The sequence below is a fragment of the Castor canadensis genome, chromosome 3, assembly GCF_047511655.1.
Source record: "Castor canadensis chromosome 3, mCasCan1.hap1v2, whole genome shotgun sequence".
NCBI classification, from domain to species: Eukaryota; Metazoa; Chordata; class Mammalia; order Rodentia; family Castoridae; genus Castor; species Castor canadensis.
Genome location: NC_133388.1, coordinates 18,054,297 through 18,069,922, shown reverse-complemented (window position 1 = coordinate 18,069,922; position 15,626 = coordinate 18,054,297). Strand labels below are relative to the sequence as shown.

At 44.8% G+C, this 15,626-nt stretch overlaps 1 protein-coding gene across 8 annotated transcripts in view; it reads right to left on the bottom strand.

The window, feature by feature from the left end:
- Ttc7b (tetratricopeptide repeat domain 7B) overlaps positions 1-15,626 on the bottom strand; it is a 223,393-nt gene that overhangs the window by 108,227 nt on the left and 99,540 nt on the right. For all 8 annotated transcript variants that reach the window (XM_074067331.1, XM_074067324.1, XM_074067327.1 and 5 more), the window contains 2 exons: positions 11,889-11,952; positions 6,826-6,963 (listed from right to left, as the gene is read on the bottom strand). In XM_074067331.1, coding sequence (XP_073923432.1) covers positions 6,826-6,963; positions 11,889-11,952 — 202 coding nt within the window. The remainder of the gene's footprint in view (positions 1-6,825; positions 6,964-11,888; positions 11,953-15,626) is intronic.

Below are 15,626 nucleotides of genomic sequence, written 5' to 3'. Positions count from 1 at the left end.
ACAACAAAGTAAGACTCCTACCTCACTCAAAATGGGTCAATAACCTAAATATAAGAGCTAACCACACAAAACCCTTAGGGTAAACCTTCATGACTTTCGATTTGTCAACGGATCCTTAGTTACAACACTGAGAGCGTGAGCAACAGAAGAAAAAAATATACTGGGCTTAACTGAAATTAAAAACTTGTGCATTCAGGTTACTCCAGAGTCACCTGCACACACATGTTTATTGCGGCACTATTCACAATAGCCAAGTTATGGAAACAGCCAAGATTCCCCACCACCGACGAATGGATTAAGAAAATGTGGTATCTATACACAATGGAATTTTATGCAGCCATGAAGAAGAACGAAATGTTATCATTCGCTGGTAAATGGATGGAATTGGAGAACATCATTCTGAGTGAGGTTAGCCTGGCCCAAAAAACCAAAAATCGTATGTTCTCCCTCATATGTGGACATTAGATCAAGGGCAAACACAACAAGGGGATTGGACTTTGAGCACATGATAAAAGCGAGAGCACACAAGGGAGGGGTGAGGATAGGTAAGACACCTAAAAAATTAGCTAGCATTTGTTGCTCTTAATGCAGAGAAACTAAAGCAGATACCTTAAAAGCAACTGAGGCCAATAGGAGAAGGGGACCAGGAACAGAGAAAAGGTTAGATCAAAAAGAATTAACCTAGAAGGTAACACCCACACACAGGAAATCAATGTGAGTCAATGCCCTGTATAGCTATCCTTATCTCAACCAGCAAAAACCCTTGTTCCTTCCTATTATTGCTTATACTTTCTCTACAACAAGATTAGAAATAAGGGCAAAATAGTTTCTGCTGGGTATTGAGGGGGAGGGGGGAGAGGGAGGGGGCGGAGTGGGTGGTAAGGGAGGGGGTGGGGGCAGGGGGGAGAAATGACCTAAGCCTTGTATGCACATATGAATAATAAAAGAAAAAAAAAACTTGTGTATTGAAGGACATAATCAAGAAAGTGAATAGCCAATACACAGAATGAGAGAAAATATTTGCAAGTCATATATCCAATAAGAATTGATTATGTATCATAAATAAAGAACATCTGTAACTCAACCAAAGGGAAAAAAAAAAGAACCAATTTAAAAATGGGCACTGGGCTTGAATAGTCATTTCTCCAATGAAGATAAACAAATGGCCCAGAATCACTTGAAAAGATGCTTAATGTCATTAGTCATCAAAGAAATGCAAGTCAAACCCACCTACCAGGATGGCAATAGTCAAAGTAGGAGGCATTGGTGAAGATGTGGAGAAATTGTAAACCCCATGCATGCTGGTAGAATGCATGGGGCGGCCGCTGTAGAAAGTTTGGCAGTTCCACAAAAAGTTAAACACAGAATTACCCTATGATCCAGCAATTCCACCCCTAGGTATATACCAAAAAGAACTGAAAAGAGGAACTCAGATATGTGTATGCCAGTGTTGACTGTATACTCACGATAGCCAAAAGGTGAAAACAATCCACGTGTACATCAATAAATTAATGGCTAAACAAATGTGCATGTACGCATGATGGAATGTTATTTTGCCAAAAAATGAAGTTATGAGAGCGTATTGTCAGAGGCACTATAATAACATGACTAAACCTTAAATATGTCAGCTAAGTGAAAAAGCCAGATACAGAAGAATGAGTGCTATATGATTCTTTTATATCAGGTACCTACAATAGGCAAATTCAGAGAGACAGAAAGTACCTTAGAGGTTGTCAGGGTCTAGGGGGAGGGGAGATGGGGAGTTATTGCTTATTGGGTACAGTGTTTCTGTTTGAGGTGAGGAATAAGTTCAGAAATAGTGATGATAGTTGCACAACAATGTGACTGTTATTAAATGCCATTGAATTGTACCCTTTAAAAAGAATAAAACAGCATATTTTTTAAAAAATTAAAAAGCAAAGAATGAAAACAAAAATTGTGGTACATACTTGCTTTTCTGAACTGAACCACTGCTCCTTTAGGAGTACTGGCATTTTCATTGAGGACCACAGGAGAAAGTAACACTTCATGCAGAGGAATGCGTCTATGGGATGGAGACACCCACAGCCAATGTCAGGAGCTGAGATTCTGTGGGGCAGGCTGTCATGCAAAGACCACATAGGTGGTCTTTTCTGAGCCAACTCATAAAGCCAGACCAAAGTTCACACCTGTTCAGGGGTTCTGCCCTGAGCAGTGCCCATCTCTTCTGCTGACTAATTCCTATTAAAGACCCTTACTTGGCCTTTGGGTGAAGACACACTTACTACCCTTCCAGGGACAGTTTACCTGGGAAGCCCAAGGAATGGGAGCAGGTGAGTGCCTATGGGCTATGAAGCACTGGTGTTTCAGAAAGGTTTGTTTGTTTTTAAGAGAGGGCCTTGCTATATAGCCCAGGTTGGCCTTGAACTCTCGATCCTTCTGCCTCTGTCTCCTGGTTGACGGGATTACACGTATGTAGCACCATGCCCAGCTCAGCAAAGTTTTACTGAGTATCCACCAGGAGCCAAATTCTTGCCTTGGTTCTCACAAGTTTGTGTCTTTGTGTGCACCACTCACACCACTGATGCCTTCTGGGCACCTAGGCTGGGGCAGAGTTTGCTGTGTCCCTGGAGCTGCACAAGATGCTAACCCCTAAAGTAGCCTAGAAATGGTGGCCTCCTAAGCAGGCATAGCTAGTCGTGTATTGTTCTTCACAGTGCTCCCCGATACCCTAAGTGTCCAGATGAGGAAGGTGCAAATGTCTGTTTGGTACCATTACTAACTAGCAAGACAGATCTACCCACAGTGCTGTTGAGATTTTCCATAAACAAATGGGAAAGACAAAAATGCCAATTCTGCCTTAAAGCTGCCATGTCTATGTTGGGAGCACACACACAACTTTCAGAAATAGCCCCATAATATTCTGTCAAAATGGAGTCATTAATAGTCAAATTCCAGAAACAAACGTCCTTAGCAGCTTGGGTTCATTCTGAAAAACAGAGGAAGCAGGGTGCCTGGCTTTACTTTTAATAGCGTGGTTGTCATGTCAACTAGGGCTGCTGCTTAAATTGAAGGGAAAAGAAATTCTCCTTCCTACACAAACCTCAAAATGAGTCTTTAAAACACATGAAAACTAGCATTGGAGCAATGGTAAATATCACGCTTATATCTGAGCCCTACAGAGCAAGGCTGTGATAAACCTTAGGTTTGTGTTTCTGTTGTTCAACTCTGCAAGCCCAGAATCAGGTTGAACAGGGCCCTGAAAGAAAGAAAGCTTGTGTGAGCACACCTCATGGTGGCCAGTCCTGAGCTGGGAGAGCAGCCTTCCGTCTGAATAAGGACAGCAGAAGAAGGGTACAGAGAGAATGATGTCCCTGTAAGAGCATCTCTGCTGCTGGCTACAAGCACAGTTCTTCAAAGTGCTACACGGCATACCCACCACCCTTGGGTGCCAGTGATAGGAGGAAAGAGGACAAGCTGACACTCACAGCAGTCAGCCAAAGAGAGGAGACAAGAAGGAAAACATACCCTGGCCTGATGTGGAAGAGCTGCTGTTGGTTGGGACAAGAGAGAGGAAAGTCCAAGGACAGAATCTCTTCTCTCCCAATAGCCTGGCATGTCCTCCGTGAGCACAAAAGACTCCATGTGTACACACAAGGTTGCTGCACTGTCTCTGAGGCACAGAAGCCTGTTCACAGGTCAGCCGAGGATATGGCTGACCCACAGCAACAGGCAAAGCAAGGTCTGCCAACAGTTTGTGACACTGACAGTCTGGCCCCGGTGTTGCTTCCAACATCTCTACTATCAAAGAGGACAGCAAGCTTTCAGTTCCTGGTCTCTCAAGTCTAATCCTTTGCCACTCTGTAAGCTTGATGGTACAAGATATCTCTGTCCTCTTAGACTATGGTAGTCCCCTCTATCCTCAGAGTATCCATTCCAAAATCCCCAGCGATGGCTGAAACTGTGCATAGTGCCAAACCCTATGTCTATTGTTTTTTCTTTTTACCCTGCAGCATGCCCAAAAAGTAAGAGCTAATGTCCTTCCTTGTTTTATTCCCTGGTGCCCCCTCACCCCCTAGTCCTTGCACTTTGAGGCCACTGTTAGGTAATAGAAGGGTAACCTGAACTCAAGCATGTGATGTCATGACAGTTGGTCAATCTGCTAACAAGGCAGCTACTAAGTGACTAACAGGCAGGCCATGAACACAGCAGGGGTACACTGAACAAAGGGATGACTCACCTTGTGTCCCCCTTTGCTTCTTCCATGTATAAGCAGGATGGGGCAAGATTTCATCACCCTGCTCAGAGGACATGCAATTTAAACTTGCAAACTCTTTATTTTCAGTTATGCTTATTATATATTAGTTAGAAGATCTGAGACAGCATGGTTGTCATGTTTGTAGGTGTGTGCAGCGAAAGGGTAAGGGGAAGAAACTCCAACTGCTCACATAGAATGGGCAAGAAAAGCAGAAGCCAAGGATTCAAGTTCTTTATCACGGGATTCAGGGAATACTGAGTCCCTTGGAGTGTGCTGAGTCTCCTTGGGATTGTCTGGCTGCTTCTGTCCAGACTGGGAGACGCTCATGGGCAGTGGCTGCACTGTGCTCAGAGCTGTACCCCTATCCTTCATCACAACCCCTGGCACAGAACAGGTGATACATACATATGCATTGAAGCAATAAATTTCATATATTCTACCAAGTGATCTCTATTTCTAATAGATAAAAGACAGATATGGTACCAGAACCCAAAAGGCTCCAGGGGATACACTGAGATAAATTTCCCTTTCCTGCACACTTGCACTCCAACACCCTCAGGGCAGTCTTTGGCACCGTCTACCATTTTAAATATGACCAGTGAGGTGACATTCTGGACTGCAGGGGCCCCTGAAAGCAGACTACCCAGTGATTTGGGTATTAGGTCATTACCACAAGGTGGAGGATGCATGTGACATTGAGATGGAAGTCATCCGAGTGAAAACAAGGTCCTGGGATTCCATACTAAGAGAGCTTCCAGAGGAAGCTGCCGGCTTCCAGAGGAATGCTGCAAAGTTGATAGCCGTCCCCCCAGAGTCATCCATGGAATGACGAGCAGCCCACAGGCAGGAGCCATGCAGCCTGTCACCCGAGCTGGCCACTTCAGGCTCCTCACACCTGCTTTGGATGAAGGCAAATTTCTAGCTGGGGAAAGGCTATGTTGCTACAAGAGGGGACGAAAACAGTGTCGTGAACCACATTCTACCAAGGACCTAAACAGGTGTTCAGTGGTTTGTCTGGAGGGAAGAAGTACCTTGAAGAGCTCAACTGTGAGCAGATGGCACTGAGCCCACAGACAGGCTGTGTGGTGGGCACAACTGACAGGATCAAGCTGGTTGGGTGGATGGGCCAGGGAAATCAATGCATCTGAAGGGATTGGAACCTACAGGTAAGGGACAATCTGGGCCAACCCCAAACCTGGATCAGGTCCCAGCGGGGCAGGCCATGTATGCGGGACATCTAGACACAACACATTATCTGGGTGTGTCGTAAGGGGCTGGTGTTTTTGAAGGCTGAGTAACCACTGCCCTGCAGTCACCAAACCAGACTAAAAAAAGACCTGAGCCACGCAGGCTCTTCTGCTCCCCAGGTTCCTGCCTAATGTGGTGAGGCACGGCAGGCTGGAGGGCGAGGCGAGCTCTGATCTGATTTCAGCCAATCTGTTACTGTATTTCATTCCCTGTCCTCATGCCCAGAGGCTGTTGCAATGGGTATAAATTTAGAAAGAGAAAGATAAATAACATGGGAAAGTTTATTTTAACAAAATAGGTTGTTTCTTTCCCTCTTTTGATTTTGCTAAAGATAAAATGGTCTCTTTACTCATTTAGCTTTACCAACATGGAATTTGATACTGTGGGCAGAAACTTAATAATGTATAAGCACAGCCCAGATGAACTGGCTCCTTTTCAAACTGTGAAGCATCATATGTCCACAACCTAAGCATTTCTTAGACGCGGAGGGAGTTGAGAGGGCGATGACCCCCTGCACCAGATCTGGACTCCCAGCCCTTTCTGGCCGAGTAAAACACTCCAAAGGAAGACAGTGTTCACTTGATGTGAAACAGTCTCTACAGCCAACCTGATGGTACATGTGCCTGAAACTGTCACCAGGAGTGATACAGTGACAGTTTAAATGAAAGCCAGACACTTTGGTTATAATGGAAATTACACTGGAAGAGAGCTAGGCGCAGTGGCTCATGCCTGCAATCCCAGCTACTCAGCAGGTGGATATTAGGGGGAATCATGGTAGAGGGCAGCTGGTGGGGGGCTGGGGGGAGTAGTTAGCAAGATACCATGTCAACCAACAGGCCCTACATGGTGGCGTGCACCTGTCATCCCAGCTATACAGGACGTGTAAATAGGAGGAGTCCAGTCCAGGCTGGCCTGGGAAAAAACTCAAGTCCCTATCAGAAAAAATAACTAAAGTAAAAAGGATTAGGGGTATGGCTCAAGTGGTAGAGTGCCTGCCTGGCAAGCTCAAGGCCCAGAGTTCAAACCCTATTACCACCACTAAAAAAAGAGAAACTACACTGGAAGAGAAAATGCTTTAAGAAGTGCAGATCTCTTTCTGTCCCCTTCCCTACACTCACAGCCTGGGGCTTTGGGCTACTTCTAGTAAGAAACTGTCAATCATTTCCATCACCTAATCATTTAGCCCAATCACAGAGAAGGAAACCAATGTTAAATGGCTGGCCCAAGGTCATATGGCTGCCAGTGCTAGAGGAGTACCCAGGACCAGGTCCTGTGGCTCTTCCCTGAGGTCATCCTGCTACCACCTGCCACAAGAAAGCAACCAGACTCAGCAACTATACCTCTGACAGCATCTCATACTGGCCTCTTCTTCCAAGAGCAATGGTCAGTAAATCATAGACCACGGACGCACTCTGCAGACTGATGAGTCGGTCGCTCTTGTGCTCAGGTATTCTGCTCAGCACAGCATCCCGGTTGGCCTGAAGACAACATGGAAGAGAGAAGCAGATGGTGAGCCAGCCCACGCACACAGCCATCACTGTGTGGTACAGAGGCCACCTGGGTCCTCCTGCCCCTCATGGCTTGCTGAGGGGCTGGAGGGAGGGCAGGAGTGAGTAAGGGGCATGTCACCTCGGGGCATGTATTCAAAATCTCCAGAGCACCATGGAGAGTATATACATTTTGACACAACACTAAGGCCTAGAGGTGTGAACCTGACAGCAGGTGTTTGGAGGAAGGTCTGGGAGTTGAGGCAAAGCAGGGAGAGCGTTCCTGGGCTCCAGGCCACATGACAGTGGACTCTGGGCAGTCTCAGAAGCTATTAAGTGAGGCCTTGCTGTGATCAAGCTTCTGCTGTATGCTACTAACTGGAAGAACATTCCCAGAACTGCATTTTCTGTCATCAAATGGTGTCAACCAAGTCCCCTCAGTCCCACAGAGATAGATCACCCTTTCCCTCTATCACCAAGCAACGCTCAAGTCTGTCCATGGACAACATCTCCAGTGGAACAAGCCTCAAACACTAATCCAATCTTGTAAAGAGAAGCACAAAATAAAGGTATAAGAGGAGACAAGAAGGGGGCTGATTTTCACTTTCTGTGATTTTCCTGCAGAGGACTCAAGAGAACACCTGGGCAATTTCACATCTCCATTGCTTAGCACAGAAATCATCAGATACAGCCTAGCTCACTCATCTCATCTACACAGAAATCAAACGTTCTTCACAGCAACATGCTTTCATTGCTTCTGAGATGTAATTTCTCTACAGAGCTCCAGATATACCACAAGTTCTAGCTGCTCAAGAGCTGGCACGTTTTCCTCAGATTCTCTTGCCTCTCCTCCCCCCACTCCTGCTAATTAGCATAAGTCTCCAGGCCCCTCTGCCTGAGGCGCAGAGACAGGGCTCTACAGTCGTCCCTGTGAGCGTGGCATGGGAGGTTCTGGAGTCACTTGTCTCCCAGGCTAATGTGTATCTTCCTACCTGACATTGGAAATGACACACACACCCCTTCCCTATCGCTAATGAGGCAAAAAGCATTTTTGTGTGTGTGAGTCCAAGACATTTACTTTTAGCCACCCATCAGAACTTACTCACTTTAAAACGCCTGGCTCTTAAATGTCAAAGCCAAATGGGAATACATAAGACAGGCCACTTCCTACAAAGTGAGTCATCTCTCATGGAAAAGCCTGCTTTTGAAGATTTCATTCTAAGTTTTCTTTACGCAGTGCCTTCTGAACCCAACATAAGCCACTCTGAAGGAGGGAGGGCCTGCCGGAAATGGTCTCATTCTACTTATTTCTATAAATGTTCCTTACTGAGGCCAATGCCTAAAAGAGAACAAGATAAAGCACAACAAATACTGCTTAGGTGACATCTTCAAGTTATACCTAATGTATCCAAAAGGTACAATCGAGCGTGATGTGGTGATGCATGCCTATAATACTACCCATTCTACTTGAGAGGCAGAGACCTTGAAGCTGGTGGTTTGAGATCAGTTTGAGGAAAAAAGTTAGGAAGACCCCCATCTCATCTATGGTCCCAGCTATGTAGGAGGCTGTAAGTCGGAGGATCATGGTTCAAGGACACCCCAGGCAAAAACACGACACCCTATCTGGAAAATAACTAAAGCAGAAAGGGCTGGTAGAGCACCTTGCTAGCAAGTCTGAGCCCAGAGGTCAAACCTCAGTAGTGCAAAAAAAAAAAAAAAAAAAGTACAATCTGGAACCTTAAGTAGATCCACAAATAAGCATCCCAGAATCTGGTGTCAGTGGTAGTAGTACAGATACAGCTCTGATAATCTCTTTCTCCAAGAGAAAATGAGTTTGCTATGCATTGAGAAAGCCATACACTTCCAACTGATTTCTTGTAGGTGGAGACTGAATAAACTTGTGTTTCTACATCAGAGTCAGAACTGTTGAAGAGTATCATTTTCTCATATACCCAAAAAAACACAACAACTCTCATTTTGATTCTGAAATTGAACACATTTTCTGCGTGAAAACTGAAAAATCAAGAAGTCAAATGACATGAAAAAGAGTCTCCCCAGGACAACTTCAGTTAGGACGGATCCTGGGAGAAGGAGACCCTTTTAGTGGGGCCGAGTCCTTCTTAGTTACTGATCATGTCACTGGATATCACTGTTCTCTGAAGAGACTCTTCCAGAAATTAAGTACCACAAAGCCAATCTGGACTACTTCAAGGGAATCTCAATTTTGAGTATTGTAAGTTTCTACCACTTCTGGGCAGGAGCAGGAGACTCGAAGGTGCCATTCCAAAGCATCTACACCACACAAGGAGCAAGCACTACAGAGACAGGGCTGTGTTTCTCAAGTTCCAGCCTGGAACACAGGGTCTGACTAGGGACACAATATTTTCAATCGGAATTGTCCAAGCAATCTAAAATGCATGTCACCCTTTGATCACATGATAAAGCGAGAGTACACAAGGGAGGTATGCGGATAGTTAAGACACCTAAAAAACTAGATAGCATTTGTTGCCCTGAACGCAGAGAAACTAAAGCAGATACCTGAAAGCAACTGAGGCCAATCGGAGAAGGGTACCAGTAACTACAGAAAAGGTGAGATCAAAAAGAATTAACCTAGTCGCTGGTAAATGGATGGAATTGGAGAACATCATTCTGAGTGAGGTTAGCCTGGCTCAAAAAAACCAAAAATCGTATGTTCTCCCTCATATGTGGACATTAGATCAAGGGCAAACACAACAAGGGGATTGGACTATGAGCACAAGATAAAAGCGAGAGCACACAAGGGAGGGGTGAGGATAGGTAAGACACCTAAAAAACTAGCTAGCATTTGTTGCCCTTAACGCAGAGAAACTAAAGCAGATACCTTAAAGCAACTGAGGCCAATAGGAAAAGGGGAACAGGTACTAGAGAAAAGGTTAGATCAAAAAGAATTAACCTAGAAGGTAACACCCACACACAGGAAATCAATGTGAGTCAATGACCTATATAGCTATCCTTATCTCAACCAGCAAAAACCCTTGTTCCTTCCTATTATTGCTTATACTCTCTCTACAACAAAATTAGAAATAAGGGCAAAATAGTTTCTGCTGGGTATTGAGGGGGGTGGAGAGGGAGGGGGCGGAGTGGGTGGTAAGGGAGGGGGTGGGGGCAGGGGGGAGAAATGAACCAAGCCTTGTATGCACATATGAATAATAAAAGAAAAAAAAACATACAAAAAAAAAAAAAAAAAAGAATTAACCTAGAAGGTAACACACATGCACGGGAAATCATTGCAAGTCAATTCCCCGTATAGCTATCCTTATCTCAACTAGTAAAAACCCTTGGTCCTTCCTATTATTGCTTATAATCTCTTTTCAACAAAATTAGAGAGAAGGGCAAAATAGTTTCTGCCGGGTAGCGAGGGGTAAGGGGGGGTAAGGGAGGGGGCGGGGGGAAGGGGGGAGAAATGACCCAAACATTGTATGCACATATGAATAAAATAAAAATAAATAAATAAATAAATAAAATGTATGTCACCAAGCTTTCACAGCTTTTACATGGTAACCAACCAAGTTTGCCCCAAGGAAACTAACTGCCAAGATGTGAGGAGTCCAGAGTGGCACAAGGGAAAGTTAGTTAGGAAGTCAACGTGCACTGCCCCCATCAACTGGTGATGAAGCAGGTGAGACCTGTTCACTTGAAAAACAGTGACTGGATACCACCATGTGCCAGCATGGACACCTGTGCTGAATGCCTCTCTTGGCTGTGCCAAGGCAGAGCAGAGAAGATAAATGCCACCGTCTAGGTTACCAGCTGAGAGTCAAGGAAAGATGAACCAAGGGAAGCCCTGCTTCCTGGAGACAAAATCAGCCCGATGACGTCAAGGGCGTCCAGGAGAAACATGGTGGTAACTCAAGAAGGCCTGCTCTTGTAAACATCTCAGTGTCAGTTCCCAGAGCAGGAAAACCCCAAGTTTGAAATGGAGGCAAAACAGCTGCCCAGCCCAACTCATTGTAGCCTTTCTGATCCCCATCTCCTGCACAGGAGCATTCTCTAACTAGAATTTTCATGTGGCTGTCACCCAGGCATGCTTGTGCAGCACATTTGGGGTAAGGGGCATGTAAGAGAACAGCTTTCCTTCTGATTCCGTTTCTCCATGTGGGCTGGAAGCCTAACGAGGGGCAGTACAGTTTACCAGAAGGACCAATGGATCACTGTACCACAGGTGCATCTTGTCTGCTCTGGACCTCAGGTTCCCTCACCTGTAGCAGGAGGTGAGTGACCACAGGCCTCCAGAAGCCAACTCTGCTGCTCAAGTGCTCAGTAAACATCATTTGTCCATGGAGGCAGCAACTACAACTCAATACCTCCAAGGCCTCAAGCCAGGGCCATAATATCTAATGGAAGTCCAGTAAATGGTGAGTGATGCAGTTTTAGAGCTAAAATTCAATACCCTGAGAAAGTGTTCCAAAGGTCTGGCAAGGACTAGCAGAGGCAGAGCCAGGCTCTGCAGAGCCTGGGACAAGGCGGTACATGGAGAGGTGAGCAGCGTGACAGGAATAGGCAGTTCTATCAAACTCCTGCCATAAAAGCTAGGGTCTATTTACCCAACAATTGATGTAACCCAGCACCTGTCCTCCTGCCAGGGCAAAGCGAGAAGGTTGTAAGGGCCACCCTTCAGGCTCCTTTCCCCCAGGTAGTCATTTCATATCAGCACTTTACTTTCATACAGTCTCACTAGGGTTCAACCAATCCTTAGTGGGTGAATGAGTGAATGAAGACATCTGCCCATTGTCAAAATACTACTGCTTTTTTTTCCCTACTAAAGTATTCCCTCTAGAAAGAATTTTCTCCAGACAAAAAGTCACCATACTGAGGGATAGCAAATAAAGGGACTCTATGGAAAAGGGAAAGAAGAATGAAAAACACATTCCACTTACCATGGATTCACTAATCAGCAGTAACAACAGGGCCTCTTCAGTATTTTCTTGCGGACAAAAAATGCTGCATGAAGAAAATCAATTTTGATATATGGCAGTTTTGAAATAATATGAAATTCTTGACAAAAGTGGAATGGCATGCTAAAAGCAACTCGATTTTTATATAGAACCCATGAAAAATACTATATAATTTGGACACTTGAATCAGTTTGCTATGGCAGTCCATGAAATTAGTATGTTTTAGACACACATTTTAATGGCAAGCAGAGGGTGAAGTAAAGCTGTAAAAAAACAAGTTAAAAGCCCAAATAACATCTATCCCTATTACAGAGGCAGACATTTCAATCACTCCCAGCTGACATTGTGTAGACACTAGGAGATGTCGCTTACACCCAGTAGGAAGCATAAACTGCAGATATTTCTCTAGATAGCCCTCTTCTTACCTGTCATCAGCTAACTGGCATATCTAATATCATCATTCAGATGAAATAAGAGATTGGAAGAAATTTTGGAGTTTGAATAATTTCTCTAATGCCTTAAGAGTTTAGAGAGTAATCTTACTTAAACACACGTTTTCTTATGGGCCAGCATGCAGGAACTGTCTTGCTAATTTATTTTATGGAATTTGGCTGAACTCTAAAGTTCTGGATTAAGACAAAAAGCTTTTAATCTCAACATTGCTGAGGATTAGAAAACAATAAAACCTCCACACAACCCTCTGTGTCTATCTGCACCCTCTATATCCTATTTTTTGTACTGTGAGCACTTTTAAAGGCTCTTAGACTTTTTCTCCCTTCTTGTTCTGAAGATCTAGAATTCTTTGAATAGAACTGTGAACTTTATCACAAACTGGTCCAAACTCAACTCTTTTTTTCTTCATAAAATTGAAAAAGAGTTTGCAGTAAATAAAAATAAACTTGGTTTAAAAAAAACGCCTGCATGTTTTGAGGATGACTAGAGACTAAATTTACATCTTCCTAGAAAAAACTTTACAATTATTTAAAAGATTTCCTCCTCCCCAGAAAGAAAAAAATCCCACGTTTTCCAAGTCAGTATAAATACTTGGTCTTTTTGAAGAATTGGTTGATTCTCTACTACATCGGCGGACATTGAGGAGTGAGAGGAGGCACAGAGCCTGCTCCTCTGAACTGGCAGAGGCAAAGGGACCTCCTGGGGATGTGCTCACTGCCCCTCCAGGGCTATGGGAGGGCTGGCCTGGGACTGCAGGGAGGATTCTAGGGCTTGTAGTCACTCCCTTTGGAAGTCTGCACATGGTGATCTGGGTTTTTCAGAAAATGGAACACTTCTGTCCCATAAATTCAGAAACAGAATCTAAAGGCTTTGAATTAAGAGGCTCTTGCCGTGTGTGTGTGTGTGTGTGTGTGTGTGTGTGTGTGTGTGTGTGTCAATTATTTCCTGATATCCTGGCTCTGCTTATATGCAGTGGGGACCTCATAAATAAAGCAATAACCTTAACCATTATTGCATGGCTAGCCAGTCCTGTATTGTTCAGACTAATTGAAAAGAGAGAGAGAGAGAGAACGTGTGCACCCGTGCTAATTATGACTTATACCGGCCAATTCAGCCCATGGATAATCTCCAAATTCCATTTGAGCCATCCAGCTTGCTTGAATGCTAGATTGAGTTATTTTTATCAGAGTTGCTAACGAGCAGCGCATTAACTAATTCCACTTCCTCAGCCCTCCCTCTTATGGCAGGCGGGCCCTCTGGAGTGCTGCAAAGCTCCAGGGCTGTCAGGAAGAGGGGGAGTTGTATGAGACGTGCCTGAAAAACCACACACTGGAATGTTCCCTTCCATAATTAATGAGTCCCGGAAACACATTTATGGACACTTCTTCCTTTTTCCTTGCTCATGCAGTGTGGAGCCTAGGGTAGATGGTCAAAACTGTTGGGACCTTCCTTTTGTGACATTCTTCTCTTTGGGGCCCAAGAATCCCATGGGAAGACCTTGGAGTACACAGGCCTCAGTCTTGGAGAGTGGGAGAAGGGGACACTAGACCCTGAAGGGGCTGCATGAAGAGCGGGGGGAGGAGGGACCAGCAGGCAGTGTGGCAAGCTCCCAAAGGTGGGCAGGCTGGGGGTTCTGCTCAGCCCAGCCATGCTGCTGATTCCTGGGGTAAACTTTAGGCAAATTGCCCATTTTCTTTGGATAAATTTATCAACTCATTATGTGAGTCTATGGAAGACATAGAACAAGAGCAAGGAGCCTCATGTGTGGTTATGTCTTGCCAGGGTTCCCAGATAATAGTTCTTTCTCAAAAACTTTCCCAAATAGGTAAAACAAAAAAACCCTTTGCAATATATGTTAGACACAATCACGACAAAGAAATTAAGTCAACCTGCTCCAAGTGCATTTTGTCTCTTCTGTCCTCTGAGGATGTCTAAATGTCAACAGCACCACTGAGGAGTCAAAGTGACTCTATGTGGGTGCAGGGGAGGCCTTGAGCTCTCCAGCCCACAGGAGGCTGGTTTGTAAATAATGACATTAACTCCAAGGTCTAGGCGGGAGCTATTCTCCTTCTCCTGTGCCTGGCTGGGACACCACTAGGGAAACTCCTGGAGAAATCCAGCCTCTAAACCCAGCCAGCCAGGTGAGAGCCAGGGGTCAAGGCCAGGAGCAGCTGAAGCTGCAGCCACCCTAGCTGCACTGTTCATCAGACACACCAAGGCAGAAACTACTGCCATTCCAGGTTTGTGCAGAGAGATGAGGACACCAAGAAAGGAAGAAAATTTAAATTATATTTAGCAGTGCCTCATACTACTAATGTATGCTAATGAAAAAAGAGTTCCAGCTGGTCCAATCTGAGGATTACACAGGCCTCCCCACAACTTGTCCCTTTTCTATCATCTCTTTAGGACCAGGACAGAGGGCCTTTCCTCAGCTGTCTCAGATCTGTGCCTCACCCTGTAGATGGGCCAGGTAGATCGCCTGTGCCAGGGCTCCTGCAATCCTGTTGGGAGGACAGGCTCTGGGCCAGGCTCACTACATGGGAGGAAACTGATTAGTTCTGCCAACACGAAGTTGTCCTGAGACCATAACATTCCTTGTTTTTCCACTTTACCAGTGGCCCATCTTTACCAAAAACCTGTGTGTGGGCCACCAGGAGGTCAGGACCCACACTAAGCATGATCTGGTGATCTCCTACACCTAGCAGGGAGCCCAGCCCAAGGCCTGTGCTCAACGAAAGAAAAAAATACAGCTCACTGAAATATATGTGTTGCACACACTAAGAAACATGTACGGGAACATTCATAGCAACACTGTTCCTAGTTACCCCAAACAGAATGGGGAACAGCTCAAATGGTCATTACAAATGGAACGGGTCAATGTACTGGGTGATGTTAAAATGGAATAGTATGCAGCACTGAAAACAAACTACGAACAAAATGCTTTCAAGCATGTTAGACAAAAGAAGTTAAATATAAGTGAGTGCACATTGTATCATTCTGTTTATATAAATTTCTTCTTATTTCACGTGTTACAGATAAAACAATGACTTATTTGTCTTAGAATGGGATCTTGCTACATTTCCCAAGCTGGTCTCAAACTCCTGGGCTTAGGTGATCCCTCCTCAGTCTCCCAGGTGCTGGGACTACCACATGGGCCACATGCCCACCTTATATAACCTTCGAAATTAAGCAGACTAATTATTGTGCTAGAAGTGAGTTCAAGGTTTCCCTTGGACAGGGATAGCAATTTTGAGGAGTAGGAAGAAG